The 23,112-nt window shown below is 43.4% G+C and overlaps 1 protein-coding gene across 12 annotated transcripts in view; it reads left to right on the top strand.

Annotated features, from left to right (window-relative positions):
- The window catches only part of oxr1a (oxidation resistance 1a), an 894,274-nt gene that overhangs the window by 825,995 nt on the left and 45,167 nt on the right, over positions 1-23,112 (top strand). For all 12 annotated transcript variants that reach the window (XM_078216653.1, XM_078216656.1, XM_078216650.1 and 9 more), the window contains 2 exons: positions 369-521; positions 4,740-4,835. In XM_078216653.1, the coding sequence (XP_078072779.1) occupies positions 369-521; positions 4,740-4,835 (249 nt within the window). The remainder of the gene's footprint in view (positions 1-368; positions 522-4,739; positions 4,836-23,112) is intronic.

Below are 23,112 nucleotides of genomic sequence, written 5' to 3'. Positions count from 1 at the left end.
ACTTTTAGAAACCAGTTCAAAACTAAAATCACAAAGAATAATTTGTAAAATAGCAGATTTATAAAAATGTATTCGTTACACTCTTATTTACCTGGAGGTGAATGTGTCTCAGCTCATCCAAGCCGAAGCAATTGCTGATGAAGCAGGGACACGCGACCTCAAATTAGGGTTATTTTTAAACTGCATTGGAACGCCACAATTTGCTGTGGTGAACCTGTTTTCGAGACCTAAAGAGCTAGCGAATTCTGGCTTGTTCTACAGCAGTGGTGGGAATAATACTGCAACTATTTATTGGTAATAGAAATGCATTTAAAGCCTGTTGTCTTTGATTTTTAAGCATTCATTCTTTTTTTTTGGATGGATTTTAGCTTGCAAAAAATTTGCCTCCACGAACAGTTGGTTACCCGTGGACTCTAATTTACAGTACTGCTAAACATGGCATGAGTCTGAAAACACTGTACCGTAGTATGACAGGTGTCGATACCCCAATGCTACTAGTTATTAAGGACAGCGATGGCCAGGTATGGCATAGGCATTTAAAAAACTGAACCTTTTTTTGTTATTTCACCAATTTTAAAAGATTAGTTATTATACACTACTGTTAACTGTGAACAAAGTAATAATGTATTGAAATTTTCTGCACAAAATGCCTTATACAATTGCTATATAATCTCTTCTGTGTTACCAATTTTGTTACCTTTGACGCCTTCCTTTTATTTTAATGGTGTACAATATTAGCTTTGTAATACTGTACCACTAATCTTGCCTGCTCTTGTTTGCTGAAGTTATAAAATCATAGAATCCCTACAGTGCAGAAGGAGGCCATTCGGCCCATCGAATTGGCACCAAATCTTACCCAGGCAAAACCCCATTACTTCACTTATTTACCCCCCCGAATTCCCTTAACCTACACATGTTGGGACACTAAGGGCAAATTTAGCATGGCCAATCCACCTAAACAGCATATCTTGGAGTGTAGAAGGAAACTGGAGCATCTGGAGGAAACCCACACAGACATGGGGAGAACGTGCAAACTCCAAACAGTCACCCAAGGCCGGAATTGAACCCGGGTCCCTGGCGCTGAGAGACAGCAGTGCTAACCACTGTGCCACCCATTTTGTACACCCAGCTGTGACTGTCAGCTCTGTTCTCCATTGTTGACTATGTGGAGGGTAGGAATAGTAAGTTTGCAGATGACTCAAAGATTGGCTGGATGGGTTAACAGTGAGGCAGAGTGTCTTGAGCGACAAGAAGATACAGACAGAATGGTCAAATGGGCAGAATGGTTAAGTGGCAGATGGAATTTAACCCTGAAAAGTGAGAGGTGTTAGACCTTGGAAGGAGTAATTTGACAAGAAAGTACTCGATGAATGGTAGAATACGAGGAAGTTCTGTGGAACAAAGGGACCTTGGTGTATTTGTCCACAGATCTCAGTAGGTGGAAGGGCATAGAATAGAATCCCGACAGTACAGAAGGAGGCCATTCCGCCCTTCGAGGACCTGGGTGGCATTGACCCAGGCCCAAGCACAAAATATAAAAACTGATAGTAAAAGTTTTTACAAATATATAAAATGGAAAAGAGTGGCTAAAGTAAATGTTGGTCCCTTAGAAGATGAGAAGGGGGATTTAATAATAGGAAACGAGGAAATGGCCGAGGCCTTAAACAAGTTTTTTGTGTCGGTCTTCACAGTGGAGGACATAAATAGCATACCAATAATTGACGGTCATGGGACTGTAGGGGGTGAGGACCTTAAAACGATCATATTACTAAAGAGATAGTGCTGGGCAGGCTAATGGGACTAAAGGTAGACAAGTCCCCTGGTCCGGATGGAATGCATCCCAGGGTACTAAAAGAAACGGCAGAAGTAATAGCAAATGCATTAGTTGTAATTTATCAAAATTCACTGGACTCTGGGGAGGTGCCAGCTGATTGGAAAACAGCTAATGTAACGCCACTGTTTAAAAAAGGCGGTAGACAAAAGGCAGGTAACTACAGGCCGGTTAGCTTAACATCCGTAGTTGGGAAAATGCTGGAATCTATCATTAAGGAAGAAATAGCAGGACACCTGGAAAAGAATGGTTCAGTCAAGCAGACACAGCATGGATTCATGAAGGAAAAGTCATGTTTGACTAATTTACTGGAATTTTTTGAGGATATAACGAGTGCAGTTGACAGAGGGGAACCGGTGGATATGTATTTAGATTTCCAGAAGGCATTCGATAAGGTGCCTCACAAAAGGTTGCTGCATAAGATAAAGGTACACGGAGTTGGGGGTAAAGTGTTAGCGTGGATTGAGGATTGGCTATCTAACAGAAAGCAGAGAGTCGGAATAAATGGGTGCTTTTCTGGTTGACAATCAGTGACGAATGGCGTGCCGCAGGGATTGGTGCTGGGGCCTCAACTATTTACCATATACATAGACGATCTGGACGAGGGGACCGAGTGTAGGGTAACAAAGTTTGTGGATGACACAAAGATGAGTGGGAAAGCAAATTGCGTTGAGGACACAGAGAGTCTGCAGAGAGATTTGGATAGGCTAAGTGAGTGGGCAAGGATCTGGCAGATGGAGTATAACGTTGGTAAGTGTGAGGTTATCCACTTTGGAAGGAATAATAGCAAAATGGACTATTATTTAAACGGTGAAAAATTACAACTTGCGACTGTGCAGAGGGACCTGGGGGTCCTTCTGCATGAATCACAAAAACTCAGTTTGCAGGTGCAGCAGGTAATCAAGAAGGCAAATGGAATGTTGGCCTTTATCGCGAGAGGGATGGAGTATAAAAGCAGGGAGGTCATGCTGCAACTGTACAGGGTACTAGTGAGGCCACACCTAGAGTACTGTGTACAATTTTGGTCACCTTATTTAAGAAAGGATATATTAGCTTTGGAGGGGGTACAGAGAAGGTTCACCAGGTTGATTCCAGAGATGGGGGGGTTAGCTTATGAGGAGAGATTGAGTAGACTGGGCCTGTACTCATTGGAGTTTAGAAGGTTGAGGGGAGATCTTATAGAGACATATAAGATAATGAAGGGGTGAGACAGAGTAGAAGCAGCGAGGTTATTTCCACTTCCAATGGAAACAAAATCTTGGGGCCATAGCCTCAAAATACAGGGGAGTCAATTTAGAACAGAGTTGAGGAAGAAATTCTTCTCCCAGAGGGTAGTGAATCTTTGGAATTCTCTGCCCAATGAAGTAGTAGAGGCTACCTCGTTAAATGTGTTTAAGTCACAGATAGATAGGTTTTTAACCATTAAGGGAATTAAGGGTTATGGGGAGCGGGCGGGTAAGTGGAACTGAACCCACTATCAGATCAGCCATGATCTTATTGAATGGCGGAGCAGGCTTGAAAGGCTAGATGGCCTACTCCTGCTCCTATTTCTTATGTTCTTATCCCTGTAATCCCAAATATTTAACCTCCTAATCCCCCTGACATGAAGAGGCAATTTAGCATAGCCAATGCACCTAACCAGCACAGCTTTGGACTGTGGGAGGAACCGGAGCACTCAGACACAGGGAGAACGTGCAGACTCCGCACAGACAGTGACCCAAGCCAGAAATTGAACCTGGGTCCCTAGCACTGCTAGCCACTGTGCCGCCCAAGTTAATAGGGTGGTGAAAATGTCATATGGGACACTTGCCTTTATCAATCAAGGCATAGATTACAAAAACAAGGAAGTCATGTTGGAGTTGAATAGAATTTTGGTGAGGCCACAGCTAGAGTACTGTGTGCAGTTCTGGTCACCACATTATAGGAAGGATGTGATTGCAGTGGAGGGTATGCAGAGGAGATTCACACGGATGGTGCCTAGGATGGAACATTTATGTAATGAAGAGAGGTTGGATAGGCTTGGGTTGTTTTCGTTGGAGCAGAGAAGACTGAGGGGATGACCTGATTGAGGTTTACAAAATTATGAGAGACATGGATAAAATGGGTAAGGAGCAGCTATTCCTCTTGGTTGAAGGGCCAGTTAGGGCAGGAGGTTTAGGGGGACGTAAGGAAAAACGTTTTTACCCAAAGGGTGATGACGGTTTGGAATGCGCTGCCTGAGAGGATGGTGAACGCGGATTGCCTCCCAGCCTTTAAAAAGTATCTGGATGAGCACTTGGCAGATCATAACATTCAGGACTATTGGCCAAGTGCATGTAGATGGGAGTTCAGATGTTTCTAATGTGACGGTGCAAACCCGATGGGCCGAAGGTTCTTATCTGCGCTGTATGATTCTATGTTCCACCATCCCTTCTACTTATAATCCCTGGTGAACACCCATTTAAATTTGAGACTGGGTGGTGTTACCTTTTGAAGAACGGGGACGGCACAGTGGTTTAGCAGTGCTGCCTCATGGCACCACGGATCCGGGTTCAAATCCGGCCTCGGGTCACTGTGTGCGGAGTCTGCGAGGGTTTTCTCTGGGTATTCCAGTTTCCTCCCACAGTCCAAAGATGTGCAGGTTAGCTCGATTGGCCATGCTAAATTGACCCTAGTGTCGGGTGATTTGCAGGGTAGATGTATAGGGTTACGGGATAGTGCCTGGGTGAGATTGTGGTCAGTATAGACTCGATGGGAAAAATGGTCTTCTATACTGTAGGGATTCTATGATCACTGCGCACAGATGCATGATGGTCAAGTATTTGTATAAATATGAACAGGTGTTGGGAGGCTGATGAATCAAATCAATTGGTGGATTAAGAAATGCTTTTTATTAACTGATTGCCATTATTCTATTTTATATCTGCAGCTATTTGGTGCTCTAGCATCTGAACCATTCAAGATTAGTGATTGTTTTTATGGAACTGGGGAGACCTTCCTTTTTACATTTTATCCTGAATTTAAGGTAAAAAAAAAGTCAGGAATTAATGTTTTTGCAATTTAAGTTTTTAATTTAATATTTTAGTCGATTTTTAATCATTCAGTTATTAGTAATAAAGCAATAAATTAAACCATTTGCTCTGTTGAGTCTATGCTGTGCACTGTTTAAAGCAGCCAGTCAGTCGCATTCCCCACTATGCTCATACATTGCAAGGTTTTTTTCTACAATGCCCAATAAATTTGCTTTTGAAATCATTCATTTCCACTTCCAGAGCCTTCATGGAGAGCGAGTTCCAAATCATGACCTGGAACTCTGTGAAAAGGTTCTTCCTCACATCTTCACTGTATTTCTTGCCCAAAACTTTAAATCTGAGTTCCATAATCCTTGTATAATTAGCAAATAGTAAAAGCCTATCTTTGTCATAATCTTGTACACCACAAATCACATCTTCAATCTCCTTTAGTCCAAGGAGAACAACCTAACATCACAGCTAAACTCCACCCCTCAAAGCATTTCTCTGAACCCTCTCTAGGTCCCTCACAAGCTTCCTAAAGTGTGATGACCAGACCTGGGTGCAGTACTCTAGTTGTGACCTAACCAAAGCTTCATAACATGTAACATGTTCTTGATCTTAATATGAAGCCCAAGATTCCAACCTGCCATTGCAAATGCAATAAGCCAGCCAAACGTCTGTAAAGCATAGGAGCAGAGTAGGCCATTAGGCCCTTCAGCTCTGCTCCACCATTCAATGAGATCATGACTGATAAAGAACAAAGAAAATTACAGCACAGGAACAGGCCCTTCGGCCCTCCAAGCCTCCACCGACCATGCTATCCGACTGGACTAAAACCCCCTACCCTTCTGGGGACCATATCTCTCTATTCCCATCCTATTCATGTATTTGTCCAGACGCCTCTTTAAAATCACTATCGTATCTGCTTCCACTACCTCCCCCGACAGCGAGTTCCAGGCATCCACCACCGTGTGTGGGGGGAAAAGAAACATGCCCGTACATCTCCTTTAAACCTTGCCCCTCACACCTTAAACCTATGCCCCCTAGTAATTGACTCTTCCACCCTGGGAAAAAGCTTCTGACTATGCACTCTATCCATGCTCCTCATAATCTTGTAACCTTCTATCAGGTCACCCCTCAACCTCCATCACTTCAATGAGAACAAACCATGTTTCTCCAACCTATCCTCATAGCTAATGCCCTCCATACCAAGCAACATCCTGGTAAATCTTTTCTGTACCCTCTCCAAAGCCTCCAAATCTTTCTGGTAGTGTGGTGGCCAGAATTGAACACTATATTCCAAGTGCGGCCTAACTAAGGTTCTATAAAGCTGCAACATGACTTGTCAATTTTTAAACGCAATGTCCCGGGCGATGAAAGCAAGTATGTCGTATGCCTTCTTGACTATCTTCTCCACCTGCATTGCTTCTTTCAGTGACCTGTGTATCTGTACACCCAGAGCCCTCTGCTTATCATACTCTTAAGGGTTCTGCCATTTACTGTATATTTCCTACCTGTATTAGAACTTCCAAAATGCATTACTTCACATTTGTCTGAATTAAACTCCACCTGCCATCTCTCCACCCAAGTCTCCAACCGATCTACATCCTGCTGTATCCTCTGATGGTCCTCATCGCTATCTGCAAATCCACCATTGTATCGTCCGCAAATTTACTAATCAAACCAGTTACATTTTCCTCCAAATCATTTATATATATATATATATATATATTACAAACAGCAAAGGTCCCTGCACAGATCCCTGAGGAACGCCACTTGTCACAGCCCTCCATTCAGAAACGCACCCTTCAACTGCTAGCCTCTGTCTTCTCTGACCGAACCAGTTCTGTATCCATCTTGCCAGCTCATTTCTGATCCCATGCGACTTCACCATCTGCACCAGTCTGCTATGAGGGACCTTGTCAAAGGCCTTACTGAAGTCCATGTAGACAACATCCACCGCCCTACCCTCATCAATCTTCTTTGTCACTTCCTCGAAAAACTCAATCAAGTTAGTGAGACATGACTTCCCCTTCACAAAACCATGATCTGACATGATAATCCTCAACTCTATTTTCCTGCCTTATTCCCATAACCCTTGATTCCTTTACTGATTAAATATCTGTCTATCTCAGCCTTGAACATACCTAACATTGACTTCAATGGGCCTAGAAGATCCTGTCAGCAGGCAGGACCGTAAAACCCTGGTCTACTTATCTTTTATTATCTAGGAAGTGCTGGTAAGGTCTACCCTGCCTTTCCACTTCGTGGTCTTGCTTATGCCCAATCTCTGTTCTTTAAAGGATGATGTGGCGATGCCAGCGTTGGACTGGGGTAAGCACAGTAAGAATTCTCACAGGTTTAAAGTCCAACAGGTTTATTTGGTAGCACAAGCCACAAGCTTTCGGAGCACTGCCCCTTCATTAGGTGAGTGGGAGTTGTGTTCACAAACAGGGCATATATAGACACAAACTCAATTTATAAGATAATGGTTGGAATGCGAGTCTTTACAGGTAATGAAGTCTTAAAGGTACAGACAATGTGAGTGGAGAGAGCGTTAAGCACAGGTTAAAGAGATGTGTATTGTCTCCAGCCAGGACAGTTAGTGAGATTTTGCAAGCCCAGTCAAGTCGTGGGGGTTACAGATAATGTGCCATGAACCCAAGATCCTGGTTGAGGCCGTCCTCATGTGTGTGGAACTTGGCTGTTAGTTTCTGCTCAGCAACTCTGCGCTGTAGTGTGTCGTGAAGGCCGCCTTGGAGAATGCTTACCCGAAGATCAGAGGCTGAATGCCCGTGACTGCTGAAGTGTTCCCCAAAAGGAAGAGAACACTCCTGTCTTGTGATTGTCGGGCGGTGTTCATTCATCTGTTGTAGCGTCTGCATGGTCTCCCCAATGTACCATGCCTCGGGACAACCTTTCCTGCAGCGTATCAGGTAGACAACGTTGGCCGAGTTGCAAGAGTATGTACGAGGTGGATGGTGTTCTCATGTGAGATGATGGTATCCGTGTTGATGATCTGGTACGTCTTGCAGAGGTTGCTGTGGCAGGGTTGTGTGGTGTCGTGGTCACTGTTCTCCTGAAGGCTGGGTAGTTTGCTGCGGACGATGGTCTGTTTGAGGTTGTGCGGTTGTTTGAAGGCAAGAAGTGGGAGTGTGGGGGTGCCGGGACACGGCGGACAGAGTACCCTTCGTCGTCCACTACTTCCCTGGAGTGGAGAAGCTACGACATCTTCTCCAGAGCCTTCAACGTTGTCATCGATGTAGCCGAACACCTCGCCAAAGCCATCAGAGAACAGTGACCATGACATCACACAGCCCTGCCACAGCAACCTCTGCAGGTCGTGCCAGATCATCGACACGGATGCCATCATCTCACATGAGAACACCATCCACCTGGTACACAGTACATACTCTTGCAAATCGGCCAACGTTGTCTATATGATACGTTGCAGGAAAGGATGTCCCGAGGCATAGTACACTGGGGAGACCATGCAGACGCTACAACAACGGATGAATGAATACCGCTCGGCAATCACCAGGCAGGAGTGTTCTCTTCCTGTTGGGGAACACTTCAGCAGTCACAGGCATTCAGCCTCTGATCTTCGGGTAAGTGTTCTCCAAAGTGGCCTTCACGAGACACGACAACGCAGAATCGCTGAGCAGAAACTGATAGCCAAGTTCTGCACATATGAGGACGGCCTCAACTGGGATCTTGGGTTCATGTCACACTATCTGTAACCCCCACGACTTGCTTGGCCTTGCAAAATCTCACTAACCGTCCTGGCTGAAGACAATACACATCTCTTTAACCAGTGCTTGACCCTCTCTCCACTCACATTGTCTGTACCTTTAAGACTTGATTACCTGTCAAGACTCGCATTCCAATTATTATCTTGTAAGTTGAGTTTGTGTCTATTTATGCCCTGTTTGTGAACAGAACTCTCACTCACCTGATGAAGGGGCAGTGCTCCAAAAGCTTGTGGCTTGTGCTACCAAATAAACCTGTTGGACTTTAAACCTGGTGTTGTGAAACTTCTTGCTTTAAAGGCTGCCCATTGTTCAGCTGATTTTTTTTTGCCAGCCTTTGGTTCCACTTAGAGTCACTACAGTGCAGAAAGAGGTCATTTGGCCCATCAAGCCTACACTGACGACAATCTCACCCAGGTCCTATCCCCATAACGCCACACATTTACCCACCCCATCCCCCTGACACTAAGGGGCAATTTATCATGGCCAATCAACCTAACCTACACATGTTTGGACTGTGGGAGGAAACCGAGCACCCGGAGGATCCCACGCAGACACGGAGAATGTGCAAACTCCACACAATCACCCGAGGCTGGAATTGAACCCGGATCCCTGGCGCTGTGAGGCCATGATGTGGAGATGCCGGCGTTGGACTGCTGTGAGGCAGCAGTGCTAACAACTGTGCCACCATGCCGCCCAGTTGATCTGGACCAGATTAATTTAAAGGCAGTAAATGGGTAGATATTTCCTGCAATTGGAGAGCCCAGAACAAGACAGAGTAACGTTTAAGTGGACCATTCAAGGGTGTTGGAAGAAAACATTTCCTCACGCACTTAAAGTCTTGTTTCCCAAAAAGGTGTTAAAGTTAGGTCAATTGTAAATTTCAAAACTAATATGGACTTTAATTTTTGCTCTCATCATAGGATTCTATAATTATAAAAGGTTTACAGGTTAGAAAAAGGACACTTGGCTTATCATGTCTGTACCAGCCGAAAAAAGAGCCACTCAGCCGAATCCTACTTTCCAGCCCTGCAGTTTATGCCACTTGAGGTGCATATCCAGATATCTTTCAAATGAGTAGAGGTATTCTCCACTACCCTTTCAGGCAGTGAATTCCAGACCCCCAAAACCCCTCTAGGTGAGAAAGCTTTTCCTCATCTTTATACCAATCATTTTAAATCTGTGTTTCCCATCCACTTCTATCCAGGCCCCCACAATTTTGTGCATCTCAATTAAATCTTCTCCTAGCCAATCTTTCCTCATCGCTGTGATTTTTCAGTCCCGGCAACATTCTCATAAATCTCCTCTGAATGCCTCTCTAATGCAATTATATCACTTCTGTAATGAGATACCAGAACTGCACACCATACACCAGATGTCTTCATCCTTATGAAGTAAACATGTTGATATCTTTGGAGTCACATCAGCCTGAGTAGAAATAAAGATAATTCGTGAACCCATTTGATTTTTATAATAATCTGAAAGTTTCATTGATTTTACTTTGAGACTTATCAGCTTCATTCAAATTCTCAGTCCACCAATGGTGAGAATTAGAACCATAAGAACATAACATAAGAAATAGGAGCAGGAGTAGGCCATCTAGCCCCTCGAGCCTGCCCCGCCATTCAATAAGATCATGGCTGATCTGATAGTGGTTTAGTTCCACTTACCCGCCCGCTCCCCATAACCCTTAATTCCCTTATTGATCAGAAATCTATCTACCTGTGACTTAAACATATTTAACGAGGTAGCCTCCACTGCTTCAATGGGCAGAGAATTCCAGAGATTCACTACCCTCTGAGAAGAAGTTCCTCCTCAACTCTGTCCTAAACTGACTCCCCCTTATTTTGAGGCTGTGTCCTCTAGTTCTTGTTTCCTTTCTAAGTGGAAAGAATCTCTCTGCCTCTACCCTGTCTAGCCCCTTCATTATCTTATATGTCTCTATAAGATCTCCCCTCAGCCTTCTAAACACCAACGAGTACAGTCCCAATCTACTCAATCTCTTCTCATAAGCTAACCCCCTCATCTCTGGTACCACCTGGTGAACCTTCTCTGTACTCCCTCCAAGGCCAATACATCCTTCCGCAAATAAGGGGACCAAAATTGCACACAGTACTCCAGTTGCGGCCTCACCAGTACCTTGTACAATTGCAGCAAGACCTCCCTGCTTTTATACTTCGCGATAAAGGCCAACATTCCATATGCCTTCTTGATCACCTGCTGCACGTGCAACTGAGTTTTTGCGATTCATGCACAAGGACCCCCAGGTCCCTCTGCACAGTAGCATGTTGTAATTTTTCACTATTTAAATAATAGTCCATTTTACTATTATTCCTTCCAAAGTGGATAACCTTACACTTGTCAACATTATACTCCATCTGCCAGATCCTCGCCCACTCACTTAGCCTATCCAAATCTCTCTGCAGACTTTCCGCATCCTCCACGCAATTCGCTTTCCCACTCATCTTTGTATCATCTGCAAACTTTGTTACCCTGCACCAGATCGTCTATGTATATGGTAAACAGTTGAGGCCCCAGCACCGATCCCTGTGGCACGCCACTAGTCACCAACTGCCAACCAGAAAAGCACCCATTTATTCCAATTCTCTGCTTCCGGTTAGATAGCCAATCCTCAATCCACGCTAACACTTTACCCCCAACTCTGTGTACCCTAATCTTCTACAGCAACCTTTTGTGAGGCACCTTATCGAACGCCTTCTGGACATCCAAAAACACCACATCCACCGGTTCCCCTCTGTCAACTGCACTCGTTACGTCTTCATAAAAATCCAGTAAATTCGTCAAACACGGCTTTCCCTTCATGAATCCATGCTGCGTCTGCTTGATCGAACCATTTTTTTCCAGGTGTCCTGCTATTTCTTCTTTAATGATGGATTCCAGCAATTTCCCAACTACGGACATTAAGCTAACCGGCCTGTAGTTACCCGCCTTTTGTCTACCTCCTTTTTTAAACAGTGGCGTCACATTAGCTGTTTTCCAATCAGCCGGCACTTCCCCAGAGTCCAGCGAATTTTGATAAGTTCAACCAACGCATCTGCTATTACTTCTGCCATTTCTTTCAGTACCCTGGGATGCATTCCATCCGGGCCCGGGGACTTGTCTTCCTTTAATCCCATTAGCCTACCAAGCACTACCTCTTTAGTAATAGTAATCGTTTTAAGGACCTCACCCCCTACAGTCCCACGACCATCAATTTTTGGTAAGCTATTTGTGTCCTCTACCGTGAAGACCGACACAAAAAACTTGTTTAAGGCCTCGGCCATTTCCTCGTTTCCCATTATTAAATCCCCCTTCTCGTCTTCTAAGGGTCCAACATTTACTTTAGCTGCTCTTTTCCTTTTTATATATTTGTAAAAACTTTTACTATCAGTTTTTATATTTTGTGCTAGTTTAGTTTCATAATCTATCTTTCCTTTCTTTATCGCTTTCTTAGTAGTTCTTTGTTGTTTTTTAAAGCTTTCCCAATCTTCTAATTCCCCATAGAACATTACAGCACAGAAACAGGCCTTTTGGCCCTTCTTGGCTGTGCCAAACCATTTTTCTGCCTAGTCCCACTGACCTGCACCTGGACCATATCCCTCCACACCCCTCTCATCCATGTACCTGTCCAAGTTTTTCTTAAATGTTAAAAGTGAGCCCGCATTCACCACTTCATCTGGCAGCTCAGTATCAGGGTAATTGGTAACACCTGTATGTTGTCTTATTACAATTCCTGGAAGACAGCTATGTCAGCATGCCCAAGTTTGTTCCCAACATCACGCAGGCTGCATCCGGAGGTGTGAGATATGCCAGTAATTTGCCTCGGATTAATTGAGGCCTAATTTCAAATGTGCCACAGGCCCTAGCAAGCATGGAACCATTAGTTAAGATGTGAGCAACAAGCTTATTGTTTTTGGGGATTTGTCCAAAACCAAAGGAGTGGGGCTTCTCTCCTGTTCCACCAGTCACTGAAACTCAATCATAATTTATTGCAAAACGTATTGAGAATGTCAAAGCTTTATTTTATGTGCACCCTTAGCCAATAACTAGGGCATCAATGGACAATGGTGTTACTTGAGATAAACAGCAAAACAGTGTCCCAATTCTTGTCACCACCAAAAAATAATCTACAGATCTCATGTTAGAAAAAACCTTGATGATTTAAAAACTTCAAAAATCAAACCAGTCAGTTGCAAAATTAATTCCAAAGCTTTGAATTACATCAAAAATACAACAAATTGCAAGAAATACTTGGGTCTGGCACCATCTGTGGACTGAGAATTGGAGTTAACATTTCAGGTCAGTGATCTTTCATCAGAAATGTAATGGTTTTCAGCAATAAAAATGAAAAAGAACAAAAAGCAAGGTCTAAAGTATGGTGGACAGCTGGAGAGTTTAAATAACAAAAGCATTTCCATGAGGAGAAAAAGGTAAGACGAACAAATGCAGAGGTTGTTCATGACAATAGTGATAGAGTAAGATAAAGCAGAAAAAGCATGTCGGGTGGATAATCAATGAAAACCAGGCTGAATGTAGAAAGTTCAGAAGAAAATAGCCATGAGAAACAGAGAAAGTCTCTGAAGAGACTGACAATTCACATAAAAGGAAATCCAAAAGTCTTTCATTGGCGTATGGAAGTCGAAGCCTAATAGAGAAATACAGTTGATTGGGAACCAAAACAGGGATTAATGCATAGGCTATATGGCTCAGGTAAGAAATGAGTACTTTTCCAAGGAAGAAGTGAAAGCCCATGTCATAGCGAAAGGGGAGGTAGTTGAGACACTAGATGGGCTAAAAATTGATAAAGAATTGAAATTAGATTGGCTGGCTTTGCTTAAAGTTGATAAGCCACCAGAGCCAAAGATGCATGAAAGAGGAGGACCCAAAGATGGGCAACAGCAGCTAAAAGAGGAGAGAAGAGGAACCAAAGACAGGCAGCAGTACCTTAAAAACCACTCAGTCTAATTCCGTGGCTGCAGAGCAGACTGACCACTTTCTGAAAAAACTCAAAGGGTTACAACACAGGAAAACAGGCTGATTGGCTCGTGAGTATTTTGCTCATTAATCTCTCAAAGCTCAGGAAATTTAATTGTAAAGCTTTATTAGTAGCAGTAAAGTTTACTCAGGTTCAGATTAACTGGCGTGTGTTTCCTATTTATCTTAACTACAGACTTTAAGGTAAGTAGAGGTAAGTCAAACATTATTAACATGAATGAAAGGATGGACAGGACATTAATTAAAGTTTAATGAGCAAAACAATTAAAAAATCTGGCAGGGCAGGTGATGTATGGTAGTTGTAGATGGTGGCAACTTAAGGACACCTGTGTAATCCAAGGCAAACTTGTTTAGTAAGTATCTGCAGCTGGGGGAATTTCAACTCAAAGTCACTGAGCTGGTGACCAAACTGCAGACACTGCGACAGATCAGTGAGGGAGAAAGTTACCTAACCTCTACGTTCCAAGAAGCAGCCACATTCTGTAAGATTGGGTCATTTGTTTTGGTCCGTGGTCGGGGACTGGGTGATACAGACGTCTGGGGATCAAGAAGATTGAAGTGGAGGAGCTTCGGCCCTTGCAACTGGCTTGAGGTTCTTGCAGCTTTATGGACAAAAACAGGGGCTGCAGGATGGGTGAGCAAACTGACCATGGCATTGCACTATAGGGAACAGTGCTGTCAGGGTGAATAAACATACTTCTGAGTCCAGAAGGCTCTGTTGCCTTCCCTATGCAAGGGTTTGGGACAGCTGCTCTGGGTTGAAGAGGAACTTGCAACAGGAGGGCAAGGATAGAGTCATAGAGGTTTACAGCATGGAAACAGGCCCTTCGGACCAACTTGTCCATGGCACCCTTTTTTTTTTTAAAGCTAATCCCAATTGCCTGCATTTGGTCCATACCACCCATGTAACTGTCTAAATGCTTTTTAAAATACAAAATTGTACCCGCCTCTACTACTACCTCTGGCAGCTTGTTCCGGACACTCTCCGCCTTCTGTGTTTAAAACATTTGCCCCTCTGGACACTTTTGTATCTCTCCTCTCTCGCCTTAAACCTATGCCCCCTAGTTTTACACTCCTCTACTATCTAGCTGATCTGTGCCCCTCATTATTTTATGGACCTTTATAAGATCATCCCTCAGCCTTCTATGCTCCAGGGAAAAAAGTCCCAGTCTATTCAGCCTCTCCTTATAACTCAAACCATCAAGTCCCGGTCGCATCCGAGTAAATCTTTTCTGCACTCTTTCTGGGATCCTTTCTATAATAGGGTGACCAGAACTGTACACAGTATTCCAGGTATGGCCTTACCAATGTCTTGTACAACTTCAACAAGACATCCCAACTCCTGTATTCAATGTTCTGACCAATGAAACCAAGCATGCTGAATGCCTTCTTCATCACTCTGCCCACCTGTGACTCCACTTTCAAGGAGCTATGAACATGTAGCCCTAGATCTCTTTGTTCTGTAACTCTCCCCAACGTCCTACCATTAACTGAGTAAGTCCTGCCCTGGTTCTACCTACCAAAATGCATCACCTCGCATTTATCTAAATTAAACTTCATCTGCCATTCGTCAGCCCACTGGCCCAATTGATCAAGATCCCCTTGCAATCCGAGATAACTTTCTTCACTGCGCTATGCCACCGATCTTGCTGTCAACTGCAAACTTACTAATCATGCCTCCTATATTCTCATCCAAATCATTAATATACATGACAAATCGCAGTGGACCCAGCACTGATCCCTGAGGCACACTGCTGGTCACAGGCCTCCAGTTTGAAAAGCAACCCTTGACAACCACCCTCTGGCTTCTGTCAACAAGCCAATTTTGTATCCAGTTGGATGCCTCACCCTGGATCCCGTGAGATTTAACCTTATGCAACAACCTACCATGCGGTACCTTGTCAAAGGCCTTGCTAAAGTCCATGTAGACAAGAACTGCCCTTATCTGCCGCCTTGGTTACCTCTTCAAAAAACTCAATTAAATTTGTGAGACATGATGTTCCACTCACAAAGCCATGCTGACTGTCCCTAATCAGTCCTTGCGTCTCTAAATGCCTGTGGATCCTATCTCTCAAAATACCTTCCAACAACTTACCCACCACAGATGTGAGGCTCACTGGCCTGTAGTTCCCAGGCTTTTCCCTGCTGCCCTTTTTAAACAAAGGCACAACATTTGCCACCCTCCAATCTTCAGGCACCTCACCTGTGACTATCGATGATACAAATATCTCTGCTAGGGGACCCACAATTTCTTCCCTAGCCTTCCACAATGTCCTGGGATACACTTCATCAGGTCCTGGGAATTTATCTCCCTTGATGCGCTTTAAGACTTCCAGCACCTCTTTCTCTAATATGATCTAGTAGTTGTGGTCTACATAAGGCACCTGCTTCAAAATGATGACCAGCTTTGGGCTGAATTAAAAAGCAGAACTTCAAAAGGTCTGGATTATTACCTGAGCCTCGAGCAAAGTTTTAAATGTGTGGCTCAAAGATTGGTGTTAGTGATGGTATGGGAGAAATGGGTTTCAAGTCATGGTGCACAGGGGATTTTGGATACTGTATCGTCTTCACCTAAATTGCCCTGTGATCAGTGTTATGGCGAGCCTTATAACTAGGGCAGTAGAAAGGGCTTAAAACTAAATAGTGGGGCAAAGGAATGTGGATCATAGAATCCCTACGGTGCAGATGAAGGCAATTCGGCCCATCGAGTCTGTACTGACTCTGGCAGAGTATTTTACCCAGGCCCACCATCCTGCCTCATCCCATGGCTAATCCATCTAACCTATACACCTTGGGAAACTAAGGGGCAAATTACCATGGTCAGTCCACTTAACCTGCACATCTTTGGATGTGGGAATAAACCGGAGCACCCAAAGGAAACCACGCAGACACAAGGAGAAAGTGCAAACTCCAGTCAATCACCCAAGGCTGGAATTGAACCCATGACCCTGACATGTGACACAGCAGTACTAACCACTGTCCCACCGTTCCATCCTAATTAGGGAAGATGTGATAGAGAGAAGACGAGGCATAGTAACAAAACTTGGTATGTAGAGTGGCAGGAAAGGAACTAAGAGTGTGCCTTCAAATGTTAGAGATTGTGAAAATAATAAATCAGAGTTAAAGGCACTCTGATCTGAATGACACAGCATTCACAACATGATAGATGAATTAGAGTCATAGAGGTTTACAGCATGGAAACAGGCCCTTAGGCCCAACTTGTCCATGCCGCCCTTTTTTTAACCCCTAAGCTAGTCCCAATTGCCCGCATTTGGCCCATGTCCCTCTATACCCATCTTACCCATGTAACTGTCTAAATACTTTTTAAAAGACGTTGATGTCTTTTAAAAAGAATTGATAACACAAATAGAGGTAAACAGATATGGTCTAATTACCATTATGGAGAAGCGGCTGCAGCATGACCAAGGCAGGGAACTGAATGTTTACGTGCATTTGACACTTCGGAAGGATGGGCAAAAAGCAAATGCATTTGTATGGTGCTAAGAAACAGCAAGGGACAGCTGATAGTTTTTTTGTAGACCACCAAACAGTTGTAATATAGGGCACAGTGTAAATCAGGAAATTAAAGGTGCATGTAACTAGGGTAATAATGACAGCATAATCAGAGGGGATTTCAATCTACATAGAATCTGGATAAACCTAATTAGCACTACTGCTGCACAGGACGAATTCCTGGAATGCATGTAAATTGGTTTCCTGGAACCAGTTGAGGAACCAACTCGACATTTGGATATTTTAGAAGTAGTATTGTGTCATGAGAAAGGGCTGATTAATCTCATTTTAAAGGAGCCTTTCGGGAAGATTGGCCATTGTATAATAGAGTTTTACATTGAATTTAAGAGAGCTGAAAGATTGTCTGAGATTTAAAAAAGAGGTTTATAAAGTTACCAAAAAACAAGTAGTAAGCCTGATGATTGGGAGCATTTTAGAATTCAGCAGCAGATCAAGAAACTGATAAAGAAAGAGAATATAGTATTTTAAGATGAATATGAAAGTAAACTAGTGAGAAACATAAATACGAATTGTAAAATCTTCATGAGTATGTAAAAGGAGAAAGATCAGCAAAGGACCAAAAGGCCGCTTTTTATCCGGCTTTGAATTTAAATCTCTTGCCAGATACTTAGTTTAGTAACAAACCAAAGGACAGGAGTCTACTCAAATTTTTTTGAACTAACTTTTGTTTATTCAACACTTTAGGTACCAAAACTCAAACTCTCAATGGTTGCAACACTTTGACCATGGCTGATCATCAAATCTAACACCCTGATCCCCACCACCCCCCCTTCCCCTCCCATATCCCTTGATCCCTTCCGCCCAAAGAGCTATATCTAATTTCTTACTAAAATCAGACTATGTTTTGGCCTTGACTACTTTCTGTGGGTCATGAATTCCACACATTCAACACTCTCTGGATGAGGAAATTTCTCCTCGCCTCAGTTCTGAAAGATTTACCCCTTATCCTCAAACTATGACCCCTAGTTCTGAACTCCCCCACCATCGGGAGCATTCTTTCTGAATCTTCCCTGTCTAACCCTGTTAGAATTTTATAAGTTGCTATGAGATCCCCTCTTTCTTCTAAATGCCAATAAATATCCAGGGAACATGGTTCCTTTATCTTCCCTGAAGATCTTCCTTCAGGGCACACTTGCAGTGGTCTCGAGTTATCGCTGGAGATAAAGACTCAAACATCCTCAACTTCGCACATTCTTCCAGAACGTAATCTGGCACTCCGCCAATGATATTATTGAAAACCGATCACAATGTTTGATCATGGCCACTGGAGTTACTTGTAACCAACTCCCAAATGTTTATAAAAAGCTGCATGTAAATTACATAGCCTCACCATATATGGTAACAATGGCTCTGACGTGTCTCGTGTAGTCCATATAACTATCCTTATTTGGTCAATGCAGGAAGTATCAAGTCACAGCTCATAGGCCAGGTCACGACTTGCAGCAGCTTTGTGACCTGCACCTATTTTTGATTATAACTTGACCAAAAATCCCAGTTACAATTGCTCTTCAGCTAATGTTGCCATTATTGTTGCTGTAATCATTGTTGTAGTCAGCCCTCCAGCCACACCATAGACAGGGGGATTTATGGCGGAGAAACTTTGTGTGTCATCATAGAGGAAGATCTAAAAACCTCCCAAATACAACTAGAAAACCGAGAATGAGGAACTGAAAAGAATTAGTATTGGTTAAAAATAAAATAGTGCTGAAGAAATTAATACATGGATTGAAAGTTCGTTAATCCCCTGGACCTGATGATCTGAATCCCTAAGTGTTAAAGTAGTTGCAGAGGATGTGGCTGCAGGGGTAGTGAATGCATTGGTGATCATCTTATAACATTCTGTAGATTCTGGAACTGTTCCTACAATTGCAAATGTTAAAAAAGTAATGAGAGAGAAAATGGGAATCTACAGACCTATTAGCCTGACATAAGTAGTAGGGAAATAGACTCATAGTCACAGAGTAATTCAGTGCAGAAAATGCCATTTGGCCTATGGAGTCTGCACCGACAGTAACTACCACTAAGTGCGCACTAATCCCATTTTCCTGCACTTTTCCCATATTCTTGAATGTTTTAATATTTCAAGTGCTCATCCAAATACTTTTTAAAGGTTGGAAGATTTCCAGCCTCCACGACCTTCCCAGGAAGTGCATTCCAGATTCCCACCACCTTTCTGAGTGAATTTTCTTTTCTCAAATCCCCTCTGAATCTCCCACCCCTTACCCCCTCATAATTAACCCCTCAACCAAGGGGAAAAGCTGCTCCCTACTCACCCTGTCCATGCCCCTCATAATCATATACACCTCAACCATGTCCCCCTCAGCCTTCTCTGCTCTATAGGAAACACTCCAAGCCTATCCAGTCTGTCCTTATAGCTAAAACGTCCATCCCAGGCAACATCCTGGTGAACCTCCACTGGATCCCCTCTAGTGCTATCACATCCTTCCTGTGGTGTGGTGACCAGAACTGCACACAGTACTCCAGCTGTGGCCTAATCAACGCTCGGTAGAACTCCAACATTACCTCCTTGCTCTTGTACTCTATGCCATGACTGATGAAAGTAAGTGTCCCATGTGCCTTCTTAACTATCCTATTCGCATGCTCTGCTGACTTCAGGGATCTGTGAACAAGTACCCCAAGATCCATCTGTTCCTCTGAGCTTTCCAGTTTCCTGTCATTCATTAAATACTCCCTCATCTTGTTTCTTCTTCCAAAGCGTATCACCTCTCACTTTTCTGAGTTAAATGCTACCTTCCACTTCTCTGCCCTATCGTCGTGGGAGGCTAGGGGGTAAGTTGCAGGTCCCCTAGCAGAGATATTTGAATCATCTACAGCCACAGCTGAGGTGCCTGAAAATTGGAGGGTGACAAATGTTGTGCCTTTGTTTAGGAAGGGCTGCAGGGAAAAGCCTGGGAACTACAGGCTGGTGAGCCTAACGTCTGTAGTGAGTAACTTGTTAGAAGGTATTCTGAGAGACAGGATCTACAGGCATTTAGAGAATCAAAGACTGATTAGGGACAGTCAGCATGGCTTTGTGAGTAGAAAATCACATCTCACAAATTTGATTGAGGTTTTTGAAGGAGTAACCAAGAAGGTAGATGAGGAAAGTGCAGTTGACATTGTCTACATGGACTTTAGCAAGGCCTTTGACAAGGTACCTTATGGTAGGTTGTTGCATAATCTCTCGGAATCCAGGGTAAAGTAGCCAAATGGATACAAAATTGGCTTATTGAAGAAGACAGGGTGGTTGGAGAGGGTTACATAAAAACTAGAAGCAGAAGTAGGCCATTCATTATCTCTTTGTTCTATAATTCTCTCCAACGCCATTCATTTTGATCATGGCTGATCATCGAATTCAATATCCTTCCTCCCATATCCCTTGAGCCCAAAGAGCTATATCAAATTTATTTTTGAAATCCGACAACGTTTTGGCCTCAATTACATTCGGTGGTAGTGAATTCCACACATTCACCACCTCCTCAATGAAGAAATTTCTCCTCGTCTTTTCTTATCACCCTTATCCTCAAATTTTCACTCTTAGTTCTGGACTCCCCCACCATTGGGAACATTCTTTCTGAATCTACCCTGTCTAAACCTGTTAGAATTTTATAGGTTTCTAGAAGATTCCCTCTCACTCTTCTAAACTCCAGTGAATATAATCCTAACCGACTTAGTCTCTCCTCATATGATAGACCTGCCATCCCAGGAATCAGCCTGGTAAATCTTCGTTGTCCTCCCTCTGTACTCCCTCGTTGTTTTTCAAACTGGAGGTCTATGACCAGTGGTGTGCCTCAGGGATCGGTGCTGGGTCCACCGTTATTTGTCATTTATATTAATTACACTAAGATTGGTGGCATAGTGGACAGTAAAGAAGGTTATCTAGGTTTGCAACAGGATCTTGATCAATTGGGCCAGGAAGCTGATGAATGGCAGATGGGAGTTCAATTTAGATAAATGCGAGGTGATGCACTATAGTGGTGGATCGAACCAGGGCAGGGCTTACTCAGTTAATGGTAGGGCATTGGGGAGAATTATAGAACAAAGAGATCTAAGGGTACAGGTTCAGAGCTCCTTGTAAGTGGAGTCACAGGTAGACAGGGTGGCATTCAGCGTGCTTGGTTTCATTGGTCAGAACATTGAATACAGGAGTTGGGACATCTTGTTGAAATTGTACAAGACATTGGTAAGGTCACACTTGGAGTACTGTGTACAGTTTTGGTCACCCTATGATAGAAAGGATATTATTCAACTCGAAAGAGTGCAGAAACCATTTACTAGGATGCTACCGAGACTTGATGGTTTGAGTTATAAGGAGAGGCTGGATAGACTGGGACTTTTTTCCCTGGAGCATGGGAGACATAGAGGTGATCTTACAGAGGTCTATAAAATAATGACGGGCATAGATGAGGTTGATAGTCAACATCTTTTCCCAACAGTAGGGGAGTCTAAAACTAGAGGGCATAGGTTTGAGGGGAGAGATACAACCGGGCCCAGAGAGGCAATTTTTTCACACACAGGGTTGTGAGTGTCTGGAGCGAGTTGCCAGAGGTAGTAGTAGAGGCGGGTACAATTTTGCCTTTTAAAAAGCATTTAGACAGTTATATAGCCAAGGTGGGTATAGAGGGATATGGGCCAAACGCAGGCAATTGAGGCTAGCTTAATAGTAAAGCCTAGGCGGCATGGACAAGTTGGGCTGAAGGACCTGTTTCCATGCATTTTATGACTATCCATATCTTGCTTTAACCTATGACCATTTTCTTCACTATTAACTAGTCTACCAATCTTGGTGTCATCTGCAAACTGGCATAACATTCCCACCATATTTTCATCTATGTCATTTATGTATATAAACAAACATTAAAGGTCCCAGTACTGATTCTTGTTGTTCCCCACTGGACACTGGCCTCCAGTCACTCGAACTGCCTTCTACCACTATCCTTTGTGTCCTATTACTAAGCCAGTTTCTGATCCATTTCGCCAGGTTTCCCTGAATTCCATGTGCTTTAACATTTACAATCAGTCTCCCATGAGGGATCTTGTCATTATATGGATTTTAAAATGCATATAAACTACATCAACTGAACTACCTTATCCACACACTTGATCATATTTTCAAAAAATTATAACAAATTCATTAGGTATGACCTCCCTCTGACTATCCCTAATTCATGATGTGGAGATGCCGGCGTTGGACTGGGGTAAGCACAGTAAGAAGTCTCACAACACCAGGTTAAAGTCCAACAGGTTTATTTGGTAGCAAATACCATAAGCTTTCGGAGCAGAGCTCCTTCGTCAGATGGAGTGGATATCTGTTCTCAAACAGTACACAGACACAGAAATCAAATTACAGAATACTGATTAGAATGCAAATCTCTACAGCCAGCCAGGTCTTAAATGTACAGACAATGTGGGTGGAGGGAGCATTCAACACAGGTTAAAGAGATGTGTATTGTCTCCAGACAGAACAGCTTGTGGAATTCTGCAAGTCCAGGAGGCAAGCTGTGGGGGTTACTGATAATGTGACATAAATCCAACAAGCTGTGGGGGTTACTGATAATGTGACATAAATCCAACATCCCGGTTTAGGCCGTCCTCATGTGTGCGGAGCTTGAGCAGAAACTGATAGCCAAGTTCCGCACACATGAGGATGGCCTAAACCGGGATGTTGGATTTATGTCACATTATCAGTAACCCCCACAGCTTGCCTCCTGGACTTGCAGAATTCCACAAGCTGTTCTGTCTGGAGACAATACACATCTCTTTAACCTGTGTTGAATGCTCCCTCCACCCACATTGTCTGTACATTTAAGACCTGGCTGGCTGTAGAGATTTGCATTCTAATCAGTATTCTGTAATTTGATTTCTGTGTCTGTGTACTGTTTGAGAACAGATATCCACTCCATCTGACGAAGGAGCTCTGCTCCGAAAGCTTATGGTATTTGCTACCAAATAAACCTGTTGGACTTTAACCTGGTGTTGTGAGACTTCTTACTGTGCTTATCCCTAATTC

This window comes from Mustelus asterias, chromosome 7 (assembly GCF_964213995.1).
Source record: "Mustelus asterias chromosome 7, sMusAst1.hap1.1, whole genome shotgun sequence".
NCBI classification, from domain to species: domain Eukaryota; kingdom Metazoa; phylum Chordata; class Chondrichthyes; order Carcharhiniformes; family Triakidae; genus Mustelus; species Mustelus asterias.
Note: the sequence above shows the minus strand (reverse complement) of the source record. Positions and strands in the feature narration are given on the sequence as shown.